We start from the raw sequence: 23396 nt of genomic DNA on the forward strand, positions 1-23396 counted from the left end.
CAATGACACGGTGACAGACAGATGATACAGCTGACTGCAACGGTGTCACATGGAATCGGCCTGGCACAAAAGTAGCCCTTTCCCCACAGATCGCCCCAAAGTGAGGGTCCACCCGATGGCAGCAGTGCAGACGCAGTTGGGCAGCACCTGGGGATGTGCCTGGGTGCCCACTTGCTGCAGGACAGGCACGGGCAGAGCCGGCAGCATCCCAGCATCTGCAACCGTCTCCAGTAATACCACCCAGAGGCTCCAAAATGTTGGGTAAAAAATAAATATAGCTCAAAGGAGACTAAGAGATCGAAGAGAAATGGCCATTAGCAACCCTCCATCTGCAGTAAAAAAGCCAGCCATGTCCGGCACTCCGGATCTAATGGGTTTTTAATATTCTCGTGGCATGCACTGTGGTATATATGGTAAGAGACACTTGGAGGTCTTGCATGAGCACCATTACTCGGGGGGCTGCTTGCAGAGTTCAGGCTCTTCCTTTCCCTGCCAGCTGCCCTGTAGATGTAGATGTTTCAATTATTCTGTCAAGCTGCATATTCCAAATTAAGGCCAGAGAAGTGTCCCTGTCTTATATAGAACAAAAAAAAAAAAAATATCCCTAAAAAGAAAAGAAATGAACTCAGAAATTAATAAGGCTGATTGACAATGCGGCTTTGGAAACTCTGGTACCATATGGCATCCTTGAATGGCTGCAGTGCTGTTAGGATGGAGCTGACCAGCTGGAGAGTTACTGTGGGTTGTTTGTAATTGTAATAATGGATATCAGATGGCTGGTGTGGAGCAGTTTATAAATGAGAACAGACAATGAGCCGCACTGTTTGTCAGGAAATCTTTGCTGATACGGGCTTTGCACTACCCACCGCTCCCCGTTGGAGCTGGCTGCTCCCAGGGCACCCTGTGCTGCCAGTTGGTCCAGCTCCGGCCGGCAGAGGCATGATCCTGGGGCAAGTACCACATCGATGACCGGGGCAGGTGGTCCAGCCATGAGTAAAACGGCCAAAAAAATGCCCTTGCCCTCCTGGTACTTTGGGCAGAGCCCCAGATGCCACTCAGAGATGCCGGCGAGGCTGACATCCTCATGCAAAAAACATGATGCGCAGTCAGAGGCCCCTCTAAGGCAGCAAAGCAAACGGGGACCCAGCCCGGGAACTGCCAAGGTCTCGGGAGCTGACTGGGCTCACAGGGCTGATGGCGGCTCAGATACTGACACTGACACTTCCAGATTGGTTTTTGTGCTGAACAGCCAGGAAAATTGTGACATTTCAGAATTTGCCAGTTAATGGATTATTTTTCTTAAAGTCGGTAACAGTGAAACTCATTACTTCAATTTCTGCTGATCTCCCGCTCTACGGCTTATCACATAAAACGAATCCTGAGTTTGGAACGAAAACATCAAACAATTGTTCCCTTGTCTTTTCCAAAACAAAATTCCATCCAAATTAACACGGTGCATGGCCCAGCTGAAATGTCCCCAGCTGAAGCCAATCCGTGCCACATCACCCGGCAGCCCAGGGCAGCAAGCCCCAGCTCGGGGGATGTGGGTCAGGAGGTGGCTGGGAGAGAAGGCTGCACTCAAGGCTTAGATGTTACACCAGTTTTAATTCCCTAGCATACCTGGATTTATCTTTTCCCCCAAAACTTATTAAAAAAAATCTGTAATAAAATTGGATTATGCACCCCCACACTGACAGCCAGAGCTGGGGGGACTTGCCAAAGGCCAGTTGTGGGGCAGGCAGAGCCAGGCAATGTGGCAGGGTAGGATGAGCACACCCATGTGTTGTTGCACACTCATGCACATGCCCACCTGCAAACCCAAACACAGCTGGTCTCTCCGACAAGTCTTATTTTGGGCTCAGCAGCCCTGGCGTGGGGATGGAAGGAGTCCCGGCACTGCTGGGTTTGCTCCCTGCTCATCTTCAGGCTGATGGCATCTCTAGTGCCAGGGACAGGTTGCGGTGGGTGCTCTGGGACCGGCCAGCCGTCAGCAGGGAGAACTTTCTAGGAAAGCAGTGTCTGCAGGAAGGTGGCCAGGACTGGATCTGGAGCCATGGCACATGCCAAGCACGGGGTAGAGCAACCACAAGCCAACACGATGCCCTGCAGAGTGGCATCTCCACAGCCCTGAAACACTCCTACCTCTCCAGCTCGCTGCAGAGCAATCGTGGCTGCCGCAGGGGTATCGGGATCCCCCACCCCCAACACACCAGTTGCAATCCCACTGGCTGCATCCAGGGTGCACAGGGAAGGGTGGACAGTGGTGCTGTCGGTGCAAGGGCATGGCCGGGGGGAATTGTACCCAACTCGGCACCCCCAGCAAAACTCCTCCCCCTGCTCCATCATTTGCAGCCCTCATTATCCATAACAGAATTCCTGCTCTCTGGTTGTGTTCAGATAAGAAATGAAGTATTTCTTAAATGTATTTATTATATAATATTCTATATATTATACATATTTTATATATTTACATATGTATATTTGTACGTTTTATATACATTCTTCCAAAAATGTTTCTTTTATATTATTCTTCTATATTCTAGAAATACTTCTTAGAAACCCCAGGGCATAGAAATCCTCAGACAAAACTGTTTGTCAAGCTGGAAACAGGCAAGGCAAAGTGATTAAAGTCTGTGATCAAAATCAGCACGAAGGAAAACTTGCTCTAAACCACCACTCCTAACCAAGCTCTTGTGGCTATTTCCCTGAAGAAAGACCAGCTCCTGCTCCCAATTCTGAAAACATGCCTGTTTATGGCTCTTCCTCAAAAATCCAGTATTTCTTTTTTTCCAGTTCGGAGGGGATTATTTGAGTCTGCTTATTCAGAGCCTCGGTTTCTAGGCTGTCATATAAAATGCAAGTAACCCACTCAATAGCAGAGATGCAGCTTTTGTCTCATTTAAATCAACCACTAGTTAGGAAAAATTGTCATTCAACTACTATGCACCAAACATCATAACCAATTGGTTTTAATTAGTAAGGGGACATGGACATGTAGTGCAGACATGAGACACGAGCACGTTTTGGACAAACCCTCCAGAGCTGGACCTGGCCCAGGAAGTGGGAGGGCTGACAGCATCCCCCAGACCCACCCGCTGCACCCCTGTCCCTGCATCCCCACAGACCTCCCAGTGACCTGATCGCATCCTCCCAGCTTTAGCCTGAAGTTGTCACTTGATAGGAAAACTCCCCCGCTTTCTCCAGCTCAACTTTGGCTGACCTCATCAGCAAACTGAACTAATTGAAGGAAGCAAAGTCAGAAAATAGTCCAATGGCCCTTCCCGACGAGGCAATCGTCAAAGGCATCAGCCAGTCCCGATCCCCTGCAAAGAGTTGCAGGTTCCCCCTTCGACTTTGGCATTGCAGATGGGTTGTTTACTATTTGCTCTACTATTGCTTACTATTGCTCACTACCATGTTTTAAATCACCGTAACTGCAAGCCCTGACATACATTGTCAATGGTTTAAATGCAAAGATGTTTAGATTTCAAAAGAAAGACGCATTCAGCATGAATCCTTATTAAAATGCACTATTTTTTCCAGCTCAAGCACTGTGGAACTGAGCACCCCTGGCAGGGTGCAGCCCTTCCACTGGCACCTGAGCATCCTATAGCTTGTACAGTTTGATGCATTTAGCTTGGCTCAACATCACTCTTGGGGTGTCACCTGCTTCATCAGTCCCCATCACCCCCCACTGCTCACAGAGGGGCCCCACTTGCAGCCATGCCAGCATCATTGTTGGTTTTTATTTTACAGGGGTAATAGAGCCTACCCACATCCTCCCAGCCCCGGCCCGCCCGGGCACCCACCCACACGTTGCCAGCATTATTGGGTTTACTTTGCCGTGCCTGGCAGGTAACAGCCTCCAAAAGCGGGTGTCAGTTTGTCATCCCAAGTTGGCAGCTGTGCGGCGGGCGAGTAGCAGGTGGCAGCCCCATGTCCCCTCACATGGGATGTGATGCTCATGGGATCAGTGTGTCCTGGAGGGCCAGATTCGGGATCCTCGGCTCAGCTCCAAGCCCTGATGCATCCCCAGCACCACCAGCTCGCCATGCCCCTTCCCTCCCCTTCCATGGGAGGCTGAAAATCTGCTGGGGGGGAGTTGAAATTCCAAGGTAGGAGCCAGCTGACTGCCAGGATGGGCACGTGGTGGCTGTGAGCATGACCCCCGCATGGCCACGCCAGCCCAAAAATCCTCGGCGAGCTGCCAGGTGGGAGGAGTGCACCCACAGCCAGGCGCGGGATGTGAGAGGGGATAAGCACCACAGCCGACCAGGAAGAGCCATCCCCAGCTGGGAGGAAGAGGATGAAAGCACAGTGCCAGGGATGAAGCTGAGGAGGAGCATTAGGAGCATAGGGGTGAGATAAAGTCAGACAGTGGGTGATGGCAGAAGTGGCGAGCTGCAAGATGCACCTAAAGCTCCTTCTGCTCAGACAACTGCAAAAAATATCCTATTAAAGCTGAAACCAGGTGCCTACCCCTGCCTCCACTCATCCCTATTTACAGAGTTCCCAAATACCTCCAGGGTAGCAGCTGACTTTTGCTTTGTGTCTGTGTTGGGTATACATGTCCCATTGCTGGAAAAATGATAAAAAATTATTAAAACACCATAGTAAACCCCAGGAAAGTCCTGAGTGCTCACACGAGAATGGGGATGGGCATGAGATCTCTTCATGGGGGAGCAGCAGAAACCAGGGGCACTCCAGGGATGTGCAGGCAGCACCCACCCCTGAGCCCAGCTGTGCTCTGACAGGGGCTTTGGTTGTCATTCGCAAAACAATCACCCCGTAAAGAAATCATGGGATTTACCCCACAGGTGCAGGTCTGGCTGGAAATGGAGCACAGTGGCCAGGCTGGCAGTGATGGTGGCACCCAAGCAGCATTCCCACCATGAGACAGCCCTTCTGCCTCCCCAGAGCTCCTCTGGGCAAGGGTTTGCTCTGAGCATCCCCAAATCCTTCGTCCTTCAGCCCATCTGCTGCTCGAATCCCCACTCCCTGGCTGCGATGTCAGGGCAGCTCCTGCTCCTCATTAGAGGTCGCAGCTCCTGAGCAAAGATTAATCTGGCGCTTGTGTGAATTTATCTGCTTGAAAAGAGAGGGACCAGCTCTGACCACGCAGTCTGGAGACTGGTGGGGAGTTTACTGTCCCCTGAGCTGTCAAGCCAATTCCCTGCAGTATCAAGCTGTTGTTCTTGGCATCTGCTAGGCAGAAAGACTATGAAACACCCCAAATATCTGTTTGTTTTAAAAGGTAAATATTAATTTCAGGATGCTGTTTACATAACCAGACTCTTCAAGCTTGAAGTCATTGCCTTTTGCTAGTGTCACATGGTATTAGTGTGTATTTAACATTTATTTAACTCTACTTGGTCCTGCTTGTGCCAGATGGTAGGCAGCCTGCACAGCTAGGCACAGGCTTAGCTGAGTGCTGCTCTGAACCAAGAAAAGGGGGTGTTTTCAGACTGCAAAGTTAAAAGTTTGAGCAGTTTTGTGGCTGCAGGTCCCTGAATGACACCAAAGTGCACTGTGGCTCTGGTGTCCCCATTGCAGGGTGTTGTCCCTGCCCCCAGGGGGACAGCAGAAGCCACAAGCAAGACAACCTGGGAAGCATCATCCTCTGTGTCATGCTTTAACCCTGGCTGGCAACTCAGCCCCACGCAGCCATTTGCTCACTCTCCCCACAGTGGGATGGGGGAGAGGATCAGAAGAGTAAAAAGAAGAAAACGCATGGGTTGAGATAAAGACAGTTTAATAGGTAAAGCAAAAGCCACGCACACAAGCAAAGCAAAACAAGTAATTCATTCGCTGCTTTCAACTGCCAGGCAGGTGTTCAGCCATCCCCAGGAAAGCAGGGCTCCAGCACGCGTAACGGGGACTTGGGAAGACAAACACCATCACTCTGAACATCCCCCCTTCCTTCTTCCCCCAGGTCATATATACTCAGCATGACATTCTGTGCTATGCAATATCGCTTTGGCTAGTTTGGGGCACCTGGCTGTGTCCCCTCCCAGCTTCCCGTGCCCCTCCAGCCCTCTCACTGGCAAAGCCTAAGAAACTGAAAAGTCCTTGACTTAATATAAAGTTTACATAAAATATTACTTGTAACAGCTAGAAACATCAGTGTGTTATCAACATCGTTCTCACATCACATCCAAGACACAGTACTGCACCAGCTACTAAGAAAATTAACTCTATCCCAGCTGAAACCAGGACACTGACAAGTCCAAACCAGTGCAAGGGCTAGGCTTTCCTCAGCTCCTGCAATACATGGGAGCCATGGCAGGGTCTGACAACTCATCTTTGACTCTTGGTTTTGCATCACTTTGGCCTGATCCTGCCTGGCACCGAGCTGTCTCACTGCATACAGGCAGTAGGTCTGTGGACCCTGGCAGAGAGATGTCCCTGCAGAGGCCATCACACTTTGCATGCACTGGGCAAGAAACCCAGAGCTGAAACCCTGAGCTGCAGGAGTGTGTGGGCGCCTGGCCAGCCAGTGACCTGGAGGAGCAGACAACACGGGAGGGGACCCACTTGTGTCTCCTGAGATCCCAAATGGTGAGCTTCTTCATCTCAGTGAAGAGCTGAGAGATCTCGCAAAGTGATGCACATCCCTGCCCTGACACTGCCCTGACTACTGAATGCTCACGTCTCTTTTCTGCCTCTCCAGTCATTTATTCTCCCAGCACAGGGCATTTTGGGGGTAATGCAGCACTGCCAGTGTCACTGCTTTCTCAAAAAATGAAGAAATGCAGCCAGATGGCCTTTGAAAAACAAATGTGATATTCACCATCTTTAGGGCTGCAGCAGGCATCCATCAGCTTGAATATAAAAATGAGAAAGATCTGAGATGGTTTCGGGACAGAATTAGAGTTTCTAAGCTGGGATGGACACTCTCAGGTTCAAACATTCATGTTTAAAGAAACAGACCTGTGTGATAAATGATATCTCCAGATTTTATCACAGAATTATTGCCTGTTCATGTTTGATAGCTGCTGTGCACTCGGCCTGCCACCTGGTGAACAGGTCTCATGCCACCCCTCCTCCAGCAGTTCTTGCTCGATGAGATCCCATCCTCCTGGCACCAGGCACGCCTGCCTCTCTAAGCCATGCTGACCTGCCTCCATGTGCTCAGAGCGTGCCAGGAGAAACACTGACCGAGCACCAGGACTGACCTTGGGAAACTCCACCAAGCTCCAGACATCCCCTTCTGGCACCATCTGCCCTGCTCTCTTTTCACTCATTCTCACCCACGATAATGATGCTTGTACTAAACTTTCCATTTTGCCTCATTTTGAAAACCAGCTCCCAGTGATGGAAGCAGGCAGGTTACTCTGCCATGACCTGCCCTGTGAGATAAACCCTTTATCTCCTTTCCCACTTATTTTTATGACCCTAATTACTCTTTCTTCAGCATTTTTAGAGCTACACATGCCTGTGAAATGAGAGATTTCCAAATAACTTTCCCTCTTGCTCCTCTGTTCGCTTTTCTTTGACCAGAACCATTAACCCTTGCCACCAGAGTTGCCTCCCTGTAGAGGAAATGGGAGGACTGAGCCAGTGCGGGACCTGGGAGGGACAGCAAAGGCAGGAGGAAGATGCAGGACAAGGCTGAAGGAGCTGAGCTGTGGGGGAAGCAAGAATGTGCATACATCTTTGCCCAAGAGAGCTTGGTCCAGACCATGGTCACGGTCATCAGCTGAGACCCCCCCCCCAACCTGGGAGACCTCCAGCTCAGCATCCCACTCCCTCTTTTTAACACAGATCCACAGAGAGAACAACCTCCAGCTGCTCTCAGCTACCTCACCAGCTGCAGGGACAGAGCCCAGGAGAGATACCTAAGCACATCAGACCTGCTGGTGACCCACCTTGGTCCATACCCTGCTGTACAAGGCCTCCCTCGAGGTGGGAGCTCACACAAACCCATACTTCAGAAGAATGGGAGCAAGGTTGCAAAGTCCTGCTCCCAGAGACCAAGCTTCCCACCTGCACCCACATTTGTCATGTTGGTAGACAGGCTTTATTCAGAGGTGGACTCAAGACCATGCAATGAAGGAAGTTTCCTTTGGTAGGACCTTTGCAGGAGCTGGAGCAGAAGATGGAAGGATCCCAGTGAATGAAAGAAGATCAGACCCAGAAGGGTGCTTTACATCAGTGCTCAGGTACAGGTGAGGACGTGGCAGGACAGCAAACAGAACTGAAAAGAACCGTCTTCAGAGCACAGCTCACGCAGTGTGGCACAAGCTGTGGTGTGGGATGCCAGCAAATCAACAGAGCAGGTGCCAAGTACCTGTTCATAGGGCAAGCACCATTCCCCCATGCACCAAATAGAGAAGTACACCATGGAAAAACACAGCCCATGACTTGACTGTTTGTCTCACAGGCAATTAAATGTGTTAAAGATGATGGGAGCATTTCTTGCCTTGTGGAGTGCATGTATGAACATTTTAAGGGGTTTTGTGTCTTACTGGCTACAGATATATAACGTGTATAGTGGCTGTGTATTTATAGTCCTAAAAATGCTGTTTGCAAAACTATGGATGCTTATTGGGTGTGATACACATATATATATATTTAGACATACGTACTACCTCTCTCGGATGCATGTGCGAACATACTGCACGGGGCTGAGAAGTCTTCTTTATCTTGTCCCAAGTACATCATGTTTAAATGATAAAAAGGGTTCCAAATAAAGTCCATGTGCCCGTAGAGAAAGGACATATAGAAACATCCATCAGCTAAGTGAACAGTTGTTGCTCGGTTGGACGCAGAACATAAATCCATACTCATAAAGGCTGGATGTTGTTTTTTTCTCTCTTAGAGCAAATAAACCCTGCTCTGTGTAGCAGTGTATCAACAGAGCAAAAATTGCAACTGACTCCTTCGTTCGATGGCTGTTGATGTTTCCCAATCTCTACCCCAGCTCCAGAGAGAATGACACAAGCTCAGCTCACTGTATGGCTGAAAATCTGTGGGGTTGGAGGTGGGGAAGAGGTGCTCCCCACAGGGCAGGCTAAAGCAGCAGTGTGTGTCTCAGTGACAGGGTCCCTCTGCTCGCAGACTATCAGGGTCCGGAGATCATCCTCCCTAAAGGACCATGCCCACGCTCCAGGTCTTGCCCACAACCCTGGCACTACTCATCTCAGATCCCCCGAGAAAGAGCATGGAGAGACCAATCCCTGCTCACACCTCTTCGTCTCGGTAGAAACTAGACCTTGCTTCTGTGGGGAAGTCACATATGACTATGGAAACATCCCAAGCTGCAGTCCTGAGCTCCCACGTCTTTCATCAGCATTGAGGTCTGCAAGCTCAAGCCTTGTATGTGCTCTATCCTGGTGTTATTTAGCACAATCCTCCCCTCTTTCAGGTTTCCATCTGCAGCTGTTTCATCTTTAGAAACAAAGCAGCAATGCAGACCCTGTCATGGAGCTGCTCTGTGCCCACACGGTTTTACCTTGGGCAACACCAAAGCTGTTAAAGAGAAAGGAAGTTGAAGATACATCAGCTCCTCCTTCAGAGCTTTCCCCAGCACATCTCAGCACTCTGCTTTGCAGTCCCAGCTCTCCTCGCTACTCCCATTCTAGGCAGTGACACTTCACACCAGGGCATGTCCCCCCACGGTCATGGTGCCCAGGAGGCACAGGACCCGGAGCAGGGCAGCAACGGCCCGATGCCATCAGAACTGCAATTCCCATCTCTGCTTCCACGCTCAGGCACAAGGAGGGCTGCAGCGTGGGTGAGCCTCAGGGACATGCCAGGCTATGTCTGAGGAGCACCGCCAGATGGCCAGGGCCCATCATGTTGGTGAAGCTTCTGATGGAGCCCAGCCTGCCGCTCTCCTAGGGACTTCGCAGGCTTTGGAGACTAGCTAAATTAAACCAAAGCCCTTATCAGCACCCCACACAACAGCCCTTTCAGCTTCGCCAGTGCAAATTTGGCCACAGCAAGGCTGCAGATGACACTGAAATGAAGTGGTGGTAAACACAGGCCAGAGCCAAGCTGCAGCCAGCGCAGCAGGAGATAAGAGCTGCGTGGGGGATGCAGGCGCTGCTGGGCAGGCTGGTCCAGGGAAGTGCTGGCGCCTTGCAAGGGGAAGAGGCAAAGCCACTGAGTCAAAACAAGGACAATGGGACTAGATGCCTCTGTCATCTTAGTGCATATTTAGATCTGCTCCATCATGGGACATCTGGGCCCAAGAGATTCCTGTTCCTGGTCAGCAAACTCAAAACAAGCCTGTGGCTCCCTGATATAACCACTGCTGAGCTGCAGTGCACCACAGCTCACCTTTCAACAGGCTGCAAGCCAACAACCACCAGCCCAGAACTGGGTGGGCCCAAACCCAGTTTGTTGAGAGCACGGTCCTACTGGGAAAAAGCAGCCCTGACCCATGTACCCTTTTTCCCCCAAGACCCGAGTAGGGCGCTCAGCTTTTACTGCCTTGATTATACAGGCAGCAACTTGAGAGGATGGATAGTGCCTTAGGGCAGTCATTTTGGATCTCCTGCTCCATCCCATGAGCTCTCCTTCACTGGTGATGAGCTCTGCCAAGGCTGAGACAAGAGACAGCAGGGCATCAAAAGCCACACTGGTACCAGCTTGACTTGCTAACTGGTGGTGAGGAGATCTAATTAGGACAGGAGACTGAGTCCTGGCCCTGCTTCCAGGATGACATATATATTTTACAGAAACACTGGCTATAACCCGATTTGCAGACACATGATCTTCCTCCTACAGCTACTTTCAAGTCTTTCAGGAAGTCCCTGACCCAGCTGGCCTGCTTGCAGTTTCCCTAGAGAACACCTATCACGGCAAACCCCTCCAGGATGGGAGCAAGGTTGTGCTTAGTTTTCATATGCCAGTTGGCCTTCACCAAGAGGCTGCAGCCTCAAAAATCCTAGGCAGGACTCTCAGGCTCTCGGTGAAGAACTCATCATCACAAGCTCCGACATTTCCGGGTTTTGAGGTACCCACCAGAGGTAAACAGCACTCAGGCTTTGGACTTCACAGAGTTAAACCATGTCTCAGCACTGCCGTGAATATTTGACTTAACTTCTGGGTTTTTTTCCCTGTAGATCTAATTGTGTTTTCCTGTGGCCAGACTCCCTGGGGAATTTGTGGCAATGCAGCAGCCCATGGGAGATCTCCTGACACAAAGCTCCCTGGCCAACAACGGCACACCTAACCATGAGAGCTTGTAGCAAGGCTTTTCCACAGAAGGACCCTGAGTTAGCTGGTACTTGGGAAGAGCCCCTTTCTTCCTTATCGCAGCTTTCAATAGATAAAGGCTTATATGAAAGATGGAAAGAGATTTTCTACCAAGGCCTGTAGTCACAGAACAAGGGGCAGCGGTTTTAAACAGAAAGAGGGTCAATTTAGATCAGATATAAGGAAGGAAGTTTTCACGATGAAGGGGGTGAGATGCTGGTTGCCTGGAGAAGTGGATACCCCATCGTTGGGCAACTGCAGTTGGGCCTAGGCAGTGCCAGGAGGCAGCTCAGAGCTTTGGTGACACCACCGAGACCCCAGCGCTGGGCCGCAGGCCCAGGCCCCGACACCTCTGTGTTACCGGGGCGGCCTCAGCACACAAGTGGGAATAAGGTGACATGGTCTTGGGGAGGCCGTAAGCCACAACTAGGCTAAAATTCAGAATTAAATTCATATATAAAGCGTCGCCTGTGGTCAACCAGGGGCTCCCCGCTCCGCTACCCGGCAGCAGGCCAAGCCTCCCGCGGCCTTGCCGGGGCGGGCCGGGTAGGCCGCGCCCCCGGTAGCGTCACGGCGAAGGGCCGGGCCGGGCCGGGCCGGAGGGGCCGCGGCGGGGAGCGGGAGGAGGCGCCGAGGAGCCGGGCGATGGTGGGGATCCCGGGCGGCTGCCACTGTAAGAGCCGCGGCGCGGGGGGAGGCGCCGGCCCGCCCGGCGCCGCTCGGCCGGGGGCGAAGGGCCTAGCGGGGCCGGGGCCGGGCGGCGGCGGGGCCGCCTCGGCCTGGCCGGGCCTCTGGCGGCGGGGGGCGGCGCGGCTGGAGGCGGGGAGCGGCGGGCAGCGCTGGGGCCGGCCCCGCCGTCGGGCTCAGCCCCTCGGGGCTGCCCTGCCCTGCGCTGCCGGGGGGAGCAGGGCGGGGGCTGCGCCCGGCGCGGCTCTGCCCGCTGCGCACGTCGGTACGTGAAGGCGAGCGGTGCCCGGGCCGGGTTAGCGTGCTTGGCGTGCCGTGCTTGGCCCGCAGTGTCGGGCGGCCGGGCCGGCAGCGGCCCTGGGCAACCCCGCCTCCCATACCGGCCCCCGACGTGGCCCCCGGCATTTCCCAGCGGTTCCCGGGCGGGCGGGGGCCCGGTGGCCGTGGCCGCGCAGGCAGAGGGGCGGGCAGCAGCGGCGCTATTGGCCACAGCCCCCCGGCTCGCCCCTGGCTTGGCTGGGGACAGCCGGTGGCCTCGGCAGCAGCTGGACCTGTAGGGGTCAGGTGGGCCCCGACCCGGGGTGTCTGGGTGAAGCCTGTCTGGTGCAGCACCCTCTGCTACTCGGGCTGGTGGGTAACCGGAGCCCTGCTGCTGTTGTGCGTTTCTCAGGGCAGGTTTGTTACCGCAGCACTTGCTCTCTGAAAGCGACCGGGTCGGCTGGAGAGAGGGAAGCACAACAAGGAGCAGGGTAGATGGTGAGCCTGTGCCTCTCACCACATTAACCTCCTGATGTTTTCCTCATCCATGCCTCTGCGCACAGTATTTGTTTATCCACAGTTGGGAGTGGATGGAGAGCGTCTCAGCTGAGGTGCCTGCCAGAGCCACGATGTCCCTCTGTAACGGATGTCCAGAGGGCCGGGCCCCCGGCCGGGCCATTTACATGGGGCTGGATCATGGCCTGGCGGCGGCTGTTGATAAGTCATAGTTCAGTGAAAGGAGAAAAGCAGTTAAAAGCACATCCCAAAGCTCAGAGGAAATGAGGGAATTATAAAATGAAGTGTGATTGCTCATAGGGAAGCAATGTAAAGATAGATGCTGACGCTAATGTGGAAACCACCCTGAAAGCTTCATTCCCGATATGGGGAAGGAATTACCAAGTGATGGAAATTGCAGAGGGTGGGTGAAGACTTTATCGTGCTGCTTAGTGCAAAATGTGTGGAGATATTCAGGGTGAGGTTCTTATCCCTTAAGGCAATTGCAAATATTAGTCTGTCAAAGCATGCGGACTTAAAAAGGTGGCCCAGGTGGCTGCGGCGGGAGGAGGACACAGCAGTGAGCAAGCCATGGTAACATCCACGGGGGTTTGCAGAACCCTGGTACCTGGTTGATGGGCTCCTAACCTCGCTGCCATAGAGGGCTTTTCATTTTGTCTGCCTTGAAGTAAAGGCCCTACAGAAAGAGCTCGGGTGAGGTCATCTGCTTTAATCTCTCTGTCCAAAAGTCAGCCCTTTGTGCCTGATCTCCTTCCTCTGAGTTCCATCTGCAGTCGCAGGGGAGAAGCAAGCGCTTCTGAGGGTGATTCATCTCATCAGTCTTGGACATCTCTCTTCGGGTGAGTCAAATTACACACTGGAGGTGCCTGAGCTTTTTCATTGACTGCAAGGGGTGTCCAGGACAGCTGACTTAGGCTTTGGCAACAAGGAGTTAGATGAAACAAATCCCACCCAGTGTGTCTGCTCATGGCACAGCTTGATGGTGTATGCAAAGACTGGTGAGATTCCCTGTTCCTCTTAGACTGAGCGCTGGGGGGAGGGACGGGCCTTCGAAATCCTGCTTTAAAATAACAGAAGCTGAGGGAGACAGTGATCTTGTGCCTAAAGCCATAGCTTCACAATGGGTATGTGAAACCAGTTCCTCTCTCAGCTGTGACACTTTCTGCAACCTGGGGCAAGTTGTTTGAATGTTTTTCCGGATCATAGCCAGAACATGTAAATGTGTGTATAGTCGCTCAGTTTAGCAATATTAAACCATGTCTGAGATTAGGGTTTTCATCTGGGTCCCGCTGACAGAACCAAGTCAGGAAGTGATTGCACTGACCTTTCACCAGCAGGTACAGCAAGGCAGTAGCCGCTGGCAAGAGAGGGTGACGAGCACCTGGGATGCTTTGGATGACTTGGCGGCAGCTAAAGCATCATTTCTTAGGCACCTTTAATACGCCTGCAGCTCGGCATCCATTGGTGAAGGGCTAATGATAACCCTGGTGAGCCACACAGCTCTTTTACAAGCATAAGCACGTAAATACACCTTATAGCCTTCAGCAGCTTTGTAGATAGAGCAGGTAATGATGTCCTGTTAGTGCCAGTTATTGAACAGGCTGAACGCTGGCACATCACTTAGTTCTTGGGCCTAGTGTCTGCCCAAGAACATTGTTGGATTTTATCTTTGCTCTCAAGAAGGTGAATAACCAGCTGTAGACTCATAATTTTTATAAGCACAAATTATATGCTTTGCCTTGTTTATCAGCCCAGTGATTTTTGCTGTATTATAAATCCAGTTGCTGGCAATGTCAGGAGGTTGCTTGATTTCTTTGGGTATGTATTACAGAGAAATGGTTCAGTGCTTGGTGTGAAACGAGTGATCTGGAAAGAAGGAAGAAATATGGAACTGCTTTGAAACTTTGGGATGTTCCATATTATTTTAAGGCACATACTGACTCTTCTGAGCATGCTTTTCTTACATAGATATTTCCAACGGGGAGATAGATCTTTCAGGGACTTAGTCTTGATTTTCATATACTGTAAAATTAAAGGCTTACAGTGTTTCTCTTCCCTTGCACCAGTGTTCAGAAGCATGAAATAAACTGACTTTTTAAAGCAGTCAGAGAAGAAAAGTTTTTTGATTTTGCGGAGTCTCCTTCACTGGAGACATTCAAAACCCTCCTGCATGTGATTCTGTGCAGCCTGCTCGAGGAGACCTTGCTTTAGCAGGGGGTCGGACTAGATGATCTCCAGAGGTCCCTTCCAACCCCGATTGTTCTGTGATTCTGTGATTTGCACCTTCTCTGGGGATAGAAAAGAGCATGTACTTCAAGTAGAGCTCATGTGGCTGACTCTTAAAAGCAGGACTGGAGTGGAATAGTGAGCTGAGTACACTTTCCGTCAGCCTGAGCTTCCAAGGCTTTGCAGCTATCTCAAGATGTTGCCATGAACCACTGGAGTGGGGAGGAGGACTGCTCAGGTTTGCCTTTTGCTGGCAAGAATCAGAGGTGAACTCTTTGATGTCAGAAGGAGGGGGTGGCTGTAAAATTCACAGAGGTGAGAAGTGAATCTGTCTCTCCCCCTCCAATGTAGAAAGTCCTGGAGTCAATGCGTCCACCCAGACAGGCAATTTACCTGAAACTCTTCCAGGCCAAAACCCACCATACTGAAGGCACTTGTCCACCCCATGTCTGGAGCAGAAAACTTCTCCTCTGTCCCCATCACCTTCCCATCCTTTCCTGCTGCATCCCACCTGTGTACCCACGGATGTTTGATTCAGCTATGAAAAGTGTCATGGATGTTGTTTTGGCTGTATTTGTGCACTTCAAGTTAATCAACCCTGACCTTAGAGCTCAGTTCAAACATTCTTTACTCCGTTTCATGTTCTTCTAGAGAGAGAAGCCCTAACTTCTACAGGTAGTAACTTATCTGGCAATTGGACCTTGAGGTCAAAGTCTGCACATATGTTTTCCTCAAAGACGTGCTTTGCGGTCTTGGTATAATTTAAAGGATCAGACTATTCAGGCAGGGATTTTGTCCAGTGTAGATTTATGTTGGTATTTAAGATAGTAGTTGATAATAGCCCTCAACCTTGGGTTGCAAGGATATTTTCAGAAGATAAATGGTATGCTGTTGTCTTGACTTTGGGTCTATCAGTGACACTTTGAAGCTTTTTGAAATATTACAGAATTTTTTCATTACAGGTATGATTTTGAATGGAAAGCGTAGCATTAGCCATTTTTTTTCTGTGGATGTCATAAAATAATCGGATGGATGCTTAGTGAGTGCTTGCAGAATTACTGCTGCTTTTCTCCAAGTGGACTTAATAGACACACCGGTTTGTTAGTGTCAATACCAGCTTCTCCCTGAACTACATGCATCCATATTTTTAATCCTCATGATCTCTTGGGAGTTAGTCTGTCACTTCCTAATAGTGCACCTAGTTGCTGTAACAGCAAGTTCCTCCAAATATATCACCTGGGATGCTCCCACTTGGCTTGTGTGTGCATTTTATCATTTCTGACAGGAGGCAACAGGAGGAGGAGAAGGAGGTATAAAAACCTATAGGAAAGAAAACAGGGAGGCTGTACATTGTCGGTGTAGGTGGGAGTAGGCTGGACTGGTGAGGGATGGTTGGGTTGAGCATCACCGACTCTGGTGGGACTGGGCTGGCGGCAGACAGCAGCTGGGCAGTGCTGGGGAGCTGATCCAGGGACCCTGCCTGACTCTTCAGACGCCTTATCAGGACTGGTGAGCACACAAATGCTTAGCTTAATAACTCAGTACATCCCAGCTATCTTTTGTATCTGTTAGCCAACAAATACTTGCTTTATACTTTTAAGTTGTGCATCCTGCCTGCGGAGTCTCTGCGTCTGACTGGAGGTGCTTGAACAAACGGAGGTGGAAAAGCAGCTGTAGTGTGGGGTACATCTGTATGGTCACACATGGTCCTGGGCAGACAAACACTTGTGGTTTTCTTGCTTGGAGCACCATCAGCTTTCTTTTCTTTTGTGAGTACTGTGGTACACAATATGTTGTGGCTCTGTTCTTAGGAGCAAATATTTCAGTTGGTCTTAGTTAAGCAGAAACTTTTTAACACTTTTTTAAAGGTTGGGGATATCAGCCTGCGGCATTTCCAGGTGCCAATGAGATTAATTTGCTTATTTTAGGTGATGGCACATAATTGCATGTGCAGGGGCGGTACTGTAGTCAGGATGTTAAAACACGAAGAAGTCAAATGGCTCCCATGTTCCTCCCCCGCTGTGCAAGCTCTTTTGCATTAAAACACCCCATCTAGCTGATCTGCAGGCAGGAGTCTTCCCTCCTCCTCACTGATTAGGTTTGGTGGGGGCCAAGAAGCCACTGATAAATTGTGACTGTAAAGGGCTGAACTTTGAGGGGAGATGAAAAAAACCTTTGAAACATTTGCCGGCCTGGCAGCGCGTACGTGGGTCAGTAATGGGGTTTATCTTCTGACATCATTAGGATCTCTGACATTTCTAGCTTAGAAACAATAACTCGCCTTATCCGTCGTCATGTTTTTCTAATTAAAGACAAAGCTTGGTAAATATTTTTTAAATGATTGAATTTCCCAAGTATGGAAAACACATGTCGAGAATCAGGCTGGCTGCATCCAATGTGCCTTTTCCCATAGCGTCCCTTGGAGCATGCGAGTGCAGATACAGATTTAGAGCTGTGGGTGACAGGTTTATCTGGGATGATTGGCAAGGATTTATAAACCAGGAGGGGATTTAGTTTGCTCTCTCTCCCTCCTCTTCCCCCTTCTCTGCCCCCCACTCCCCAACCCCCATCTCAGAAATAGGAAATTGGGATCACATTAAACCCTAATTGGTTTGGCTCCAGTGCTAGTTCAGTGGCTGCCAAATAGTTAATTTATTGCGTGAGAGTTTGGCCATGTGTTGAGAGGCAAATTTGCTTGAAGCAAGGGATCTTTGTAAACTGTACATCCATTCCCGTGCCAGGTCCTGTTTACAGCGGCACCAGAGCGGGGTGCAGGAGGTGCTTTCCATACCCGTCCCAGCACGACAGCGAGGGGGGACCCTGCCGCGGGGCTGCCGTTCTGCCTTCCTTGCTCCCCAGCCGGAACGCTTTCAGGAATAATTGCCTAAAAGGGCTTAAAGTGGTTTTAGCTGGACTTGGCGATCGACGTTTGGAAACTGCCAGCTAGATAAGATGTAGGAGACTCTCAAGAGAATAAATGCATCTGTTTGGGAGGTAACAGCAGGCCTGGGCTGTCACCACAGAGCGGGCCCAGGTGGGGAGTCCCTGGGGTGGCAAGATGGCTTTTCCTGGATGACGTGAGGAGGGGCAAAAGGGAAGCAGGCGTATCTGGCTGGCTTCCCGGGGCCCCACAGAAGCCCTCCTTGTTCCTGCCGGGGCCGGTGGCTGTCAGACATCCCGGATTTGTCGTTCCTTGCTGTTGGACCTGAGGCATCTAGTTGTGTTTGCCTCCTGTGAAGTCTTCTGGAAGCTGGGCTCCAGCTGAAGAGCTCGCCTGGGCTTGAAGGACAGCACAGCCTTCACTTAGGCCACTGCCATCACTGCGTTCGCTGGCACTTGAAAGGGAGTTACTTGAATTAAAGAGGATGCTGCAGCCAAAGTTAGGGACTCTCACTGCTAGTGGGGCTCTGGTTTTGGAGTATGATTTGAAAGAGGCTGTGTAAGGAATAAATCCACGGCTGTGGCATTTTCTTTCATTTCTTGCTGAGTTAAATAACAAACTTGGTGTAAGGGAGCTGCTTCCAGCTCTGAGGCAACAGAATTATTACCACCGTGCTCAGCGGTGCCCTTTCCTGTGTCAGCTGCTATTTCCATTGTGAACTTGATACCTGAAGGCTCAATATTGTGACCCTTTAATTTTCAGCTGCTAAAACGTACCATGCGAGTTGGCTAAAAGGGAAGAGCTCAGAGGGGAATTTGAAGTAGTTATGCTGTGGGAGCAGTGTGCTTCTTTGGGTATTTCTTAAGTGCTGAGTGTTTAGGAGAAATTGATAGGTAGTAGCAATGCACACTTAGCAATACTTTTCCTTCTGTAGCTCTTGCTTCCTGGGATGTAATAAAATCCATTTAAGTTCTATTTATGATCTAAGGCCCAATGTAGTAATAGTTTTATTTGGATAATTGTGGCTGTTCTACCAATAATCAGAATACTGAACACTTCCAGGCATACTCAAAACCCAGGCTGTGTATTTAGAAGGGCACAGGGTTGTCACAGCCAAATGTTAGCCAGTTTTTCTGAGGAGTTGGAGAGACATCAGTTCAACAAAAAAAACCCTGTATCAAGCTGAGCCGTATTGTAGAAAGGCAGCTCCTGCCTGTGGCTGCTGCATTGGGGCAGTGCTGCCCTGGACTTGCCAGCAAGAGCATGGAGGTGCTAGCAGTTCCAGGCAGATCAAAGGGAGACAAATCAGACAGGTATTGGAAGCAAAACGCCATAGTTTGTTTTGAAGAGCATCTTCTCATCCCGAGGTCTGAAAGCAGGTTAAACATTCATCAGGGAGCCACTCCCCACTTTTGTATCTCCTGCCTAGTTTGAAATGCAGCCATTTCTGGGATGAGGTACTGTAATTACTTTAAAGTACATCATACTTCCACCACTTTTGGCAGGAAGGAAGGAGGAATACTGTGCTCCATCGCCAGACAAAACAGAAATCAACAATTGGGATTTTTCTCAAAGAGCGGATCTATCTTCTATGCCATTAAATCTGAGTTGGATGGAAGCCTTGTGCCCATTTTGCTTCCGCGATGCGAGCATGGCATTCTGCAGCACACAGCCCATGTTCACGTGAAGATTTAAAGCAGCAAATTCTAGCCAGAAATTCTTTCTAGCGCTTTGCTTTCCTTCTGCTGTTTGCTTCCCTCTTCGCACTACAGATGCTGATGGATCACCTTCCCATGGTGAGTAACGATACACTCTGTACTTTATGTTGTGCTGAGAAACTCTGTTGACTTCAGGAATGTTCTTTCAGTGATGCATTTCCACTCCTAAACTATCACAGATCAGGAGGCACTGAAAAACCTTCAAGCCTAGCTTGAGATCACTTGTGTCAGCCTAGACACCTGCCCGCTCTTTGAGGCTGGGCATGTACTTGAGTGTGTTTCAGTGCTTGCGCCATGGTTGCGTGCATGTACGAGCTGATGCATCCAGGTTTCTAGCTTTCTGAGCCTTCCCTACTCCCTTCTCATCCCCCTTCATAGATGGAAGTTGTATTAAACTTGATATCCTTATCACAGAGCCATCTGCTTCCCGGGACCAGTTTTTTTCTGCCAGGAGATCTGCTTAGAGATGGAGAGAAAAGGCAGCAATCTTGAGGATGGTTTCCAGAAAAAAAAATACAGCAAATCTTTGGCAACCATGAAGCAAACTGGTTTAGCAGATCTGGGAGAGCATCTCCAGGACCTTTGCAGAGCTGAAATGGTTCAGGGCTGTGGTATTGATAATCACAGAGGCAGGAATAGATCCTTAACCTAGTCTCTGCTGTCATCTATACATCCACTTCTGTAGCCAAGCCACCCCTCACCTATAAAGTTGTACGCAGAAAGGAGAGGCCAGAATTTAGACACAGGCAGGGACTTGTTCACAGAGCTTGTAAATCTGACTGGGGTATCAGGGACTGCAAATCAGTGTCACACAAAATTGAATTTTTGGCGGATCACCTGCATCCATTTACTACTCCTAAACCAACTCCAAGAGTTTGAGAGTTTTACTCCTCTGCTGCAAAATGCCTGACTCCAGATTACTTCCTTTAGTCCACCCGAGTCTCCACATTTCAGAATACACTGGTTGGTGCCTTTCTCCCCTCGCAGAGGGTGATTTTTTCTGTGAAAGTGTGATCTTCCCTCTGTATCTAGGTTAGTGGGTTTGCATGGCAAGGTTTTGGTAGCCGGGGGGCTACAGGGGTGGCTTCTGTGAGAAAATGCCAGAAGCTTCCCCCATGTCTGATGGAGCCCATGCCAGCTAGCTTCAAGATGGACCTGCCACTGGCCAAGGCTGAGCCCATCGGGGCAGTGGTAGTGCCTCTGTGACAGCATATTAAGCAGGGGGGGAAAAAATATCTGTGCCAGTGGGAGAGAGGAATGAAGCTGTGTGAGAGCAAGAGCCCTGCAGACCCCCAGGTCAGTGCAGAAGGAGGCAGGAGGTTCTCCAGGCGCCGGACAGAGATTCCCTGGCAGCCCGTGGTGAAGACCACGGTGAGGCAGGCTGTGCCCCTCGGCCCGTGGAGGCCCACGGTGGAGCAGATCTCCACCTGCAGCCCAGGGAGGACCCCACGCCAGAGCAGGGGACGAGTGTGAGGAGGAAGGAGCAGCAGAGACAGCGTGTGATGAACTGACCGCAACCCCCATTCCCTGTCCCCTGTGCTGCTTGGGGGAAGGAGGGAGAGAAATTGGAGGTGACGTTAAGCCTGGGAAGAAGGTATGGGTGGGAGGAAGGTGTTTTTCTGATTTGAATGGTAATAAATTAAATTAATTTCCCCAAGTTGAGTCTGTTTTGCCCATGACAGTAATTGCAGAGTGATCTCCCTGTCCTTATCTCCACCCACAAGCCTTTCGTTGTATTTTCTCTCCCCTGTCTGGTTGAGGAGGGGAGTGATAGAGCGGTTTTGGTGGGCATCTGGCATCCAGCCAGGGTCAAACCACTACAATCTAGGTATGCTGAGTACCTAGAAGTTAATTTGATGGAATCTTGGGAAGAATCTTGGACAGCAGCAGATACCCCTCTTTTGGAAAGCTTGTGGATGGGGACCTTGCAAAAGGAGTGTTTGGGGTGACCTGCACCCTCTTTGATTTTAGCATTGCCATCCCTGCCGCCCATATCTAAAAGCACCTGCTTGGCCTGATTCTGCACTGTGGTACTCCAGAAATGTTCACATGCTCTTGTCTGTCCTTTTTCTTCTTGAATATACTTGTCTCATTGAACAAATCGTTTCTTTTCCCTGTGTAGTATTGATTTTAGCAAGAGGAAAAAAACCAACCTTTGTGCATGTGAATGGGTAAACAACTATTAGAGCACACAAACTGTTGAGCAGGTAATTTTTTAGATGTTTCTTGACTTGACTGCTGCCAGTTTTATTTAAATGTTAACATCTTCAGTCACTGCAGCTACTGTGTTCATCAGGTTTTATTTCCCATTTAATAATTACAGCAGTTTCCCTTGAGCCCTATACCTCTAATTAAGAAAGTTAAGTTTGAGATAAAGTTAATGGGATGAAATTTGTAAGACTTTTATGGTAAAATATGCTCATAAAAATAACAGTTGTAGACTCGGTCACTACTCCTGAATGTAGTTTACCACATCTCCTTGATCTTCTATCAGTGCTGATGACTTTTCTGATGATTTACGGATAGTTGAGCATCAGAGACCAGGATCTCGTCCATGCAGAAGTTCTTGCCTTTAGTCTCGCAGATACCATACAGGATGGTTGGTTGGATATAGGATCTCCACTTTCCCTTTTGCATGTGTCAGTAAGGATTGCCTCAGTTCCCACCAGCACTGCACTGTTACTGTGCTGCTCTTAGTGGTGTAAGGTGGCCCAGGAAGCCCTGCAGAACGTGGCAGCACCACATGGGACGGATTCTGCTTCAAGTGGACTGTGGACAGATGTGACCTAGCTGCTGTCCAGGCTCTTGCAGCCCTGTTCAGTGAAAGCCTGTTGTTATTTCGCTCCCGTGAGTGAGCCCTGTTAGGAACAGCCACCAGAGGGGCACTTCCCTATGCTGTGCTGCTGGGTGCAGCAGTACTTTGATACCTCCCCAAATGCACCCACCACCCCTCTCTGCCCTGCACAAAGCCTCCCTCGGCACAATTTTGCAGCAAGCTGGGTTTTCTGCTCCTTTATGCAGGATTTGTGCAGTCATTGCTGGTCTTCGCAGTCTGAAGGCCAGGGAGGTTCCACTTCTGCTGATAGTAGCCCCAAAGAAAAGCTAAAAAAGAACCACCCTAGATGGGATGAGAAGCGGTGGCATGCGCAGGCTTGTTCAGGTGACCAGGCACGGTAGCCCTCTCTCTGCTGACTCTGCTTCTCCAGCATGGGCTGAGTCTGTAGATCAGCAGAACAACCGAGGCGAGGATGAGCCAGTGGACAGATCTGCCTGTGTACATGCAACATGCCAGGAATTTAAATCTGTCACCGATGGTGCTGTCCAAATGGCTGCGCTTCTCCGAGCAGCAGCTCCGTGAATGGAGATGTACCTCTTCGCACCTGTTTTATAACACAGAAGCAAAATATTCGGAGCATCCAAATAGTTTATACCCCGACAAACAAATTCTGGCAGTGGGAGCGTGAGTTTCCATCTCATTAAGCTGTTGGCAAAGCTCTGGTAATTCCAGTCACTGATACAGCGCAGGAATTATCCCTCAACATGACTGGTTGTGTCAGGTCAGAGCATCACTGTTTTTTCTCAGAAGCTGCGTGTTTGTACTTGAGGGTAAAAGAAAGTGTTGAAATGTCAATTCATTGGGTTCTTCTCTGGTGCTGGAGCAAGTTCTCATGAGGTCAGAAAACAAGTGTCTGAGGATTTCTGTACAGTGAGAATAAAGTGGGTTTCTGCACCTAAGTTTTAATGAGGAATTGTTTTCAAATCTGATTTTTTTTAATGCAAAACCTGGTACTGACTGGCAGAGGCTAGAAAGTTCAGCTGGGAGGTCACTAGCTCAACTGCAGCCCGAGTTGGCTTTGACAGAGTTCCTGCCACCTCTCAGTTTGTTGGTCTGTATGAAATCAGCG

The 23396-nt window shown here is 50.0% G+C and overlaps 1 protein-coding gene across 4 annotated transcripts in view; it reads left to right on the top strand.

Moving 5' to 3' along the window:
* The first annotated feature begins 11780 nt into the window (after positions 1-11780).
* CBFA2T2 (CBFA2/RUNX1 partner transcriptional co-repressor 2) overlaps positions 11781-23396 on the top strand; it is a 66078-nt gene continuing 54462 nt past the window's right edge. For 2 of the 4 annotated variants that reach the window (XM_055813850.1, XM_055813851.1), the window contains exon 1: positions 11781-11878. In XM_055813850.1, coding sequence (XP_055669825.1) covers positions 11851-11878 — 28 coding nt within the window. In that variant the 5' untranslated portion in view covers positions 11781-11850. Of the gene's footprint in view, positions 11879-12358; positions 12523-19550; positions 19570-23396 lie in introns of those variants that run through there. The other 2 variants (XM_055813853.1, XM_005229282.4) reach the window with 2 other exon arrangements.

The sequence above is a fragment of the Falco peregrinus genome, chromosome 9, assembly GCF_023634155.1.
Source record: "Falco peregrinus isolate bFalPer1 chromosome 9, bFalPer1.pri, whole genome shotgun sequence".
Classification (NCBI taxonomy): domain Eukaryota; kingdom Metazoa; phylum Chordata; class Aves; order Falconiformes; family Falconidae; genus Falco; species Falco peregrinus.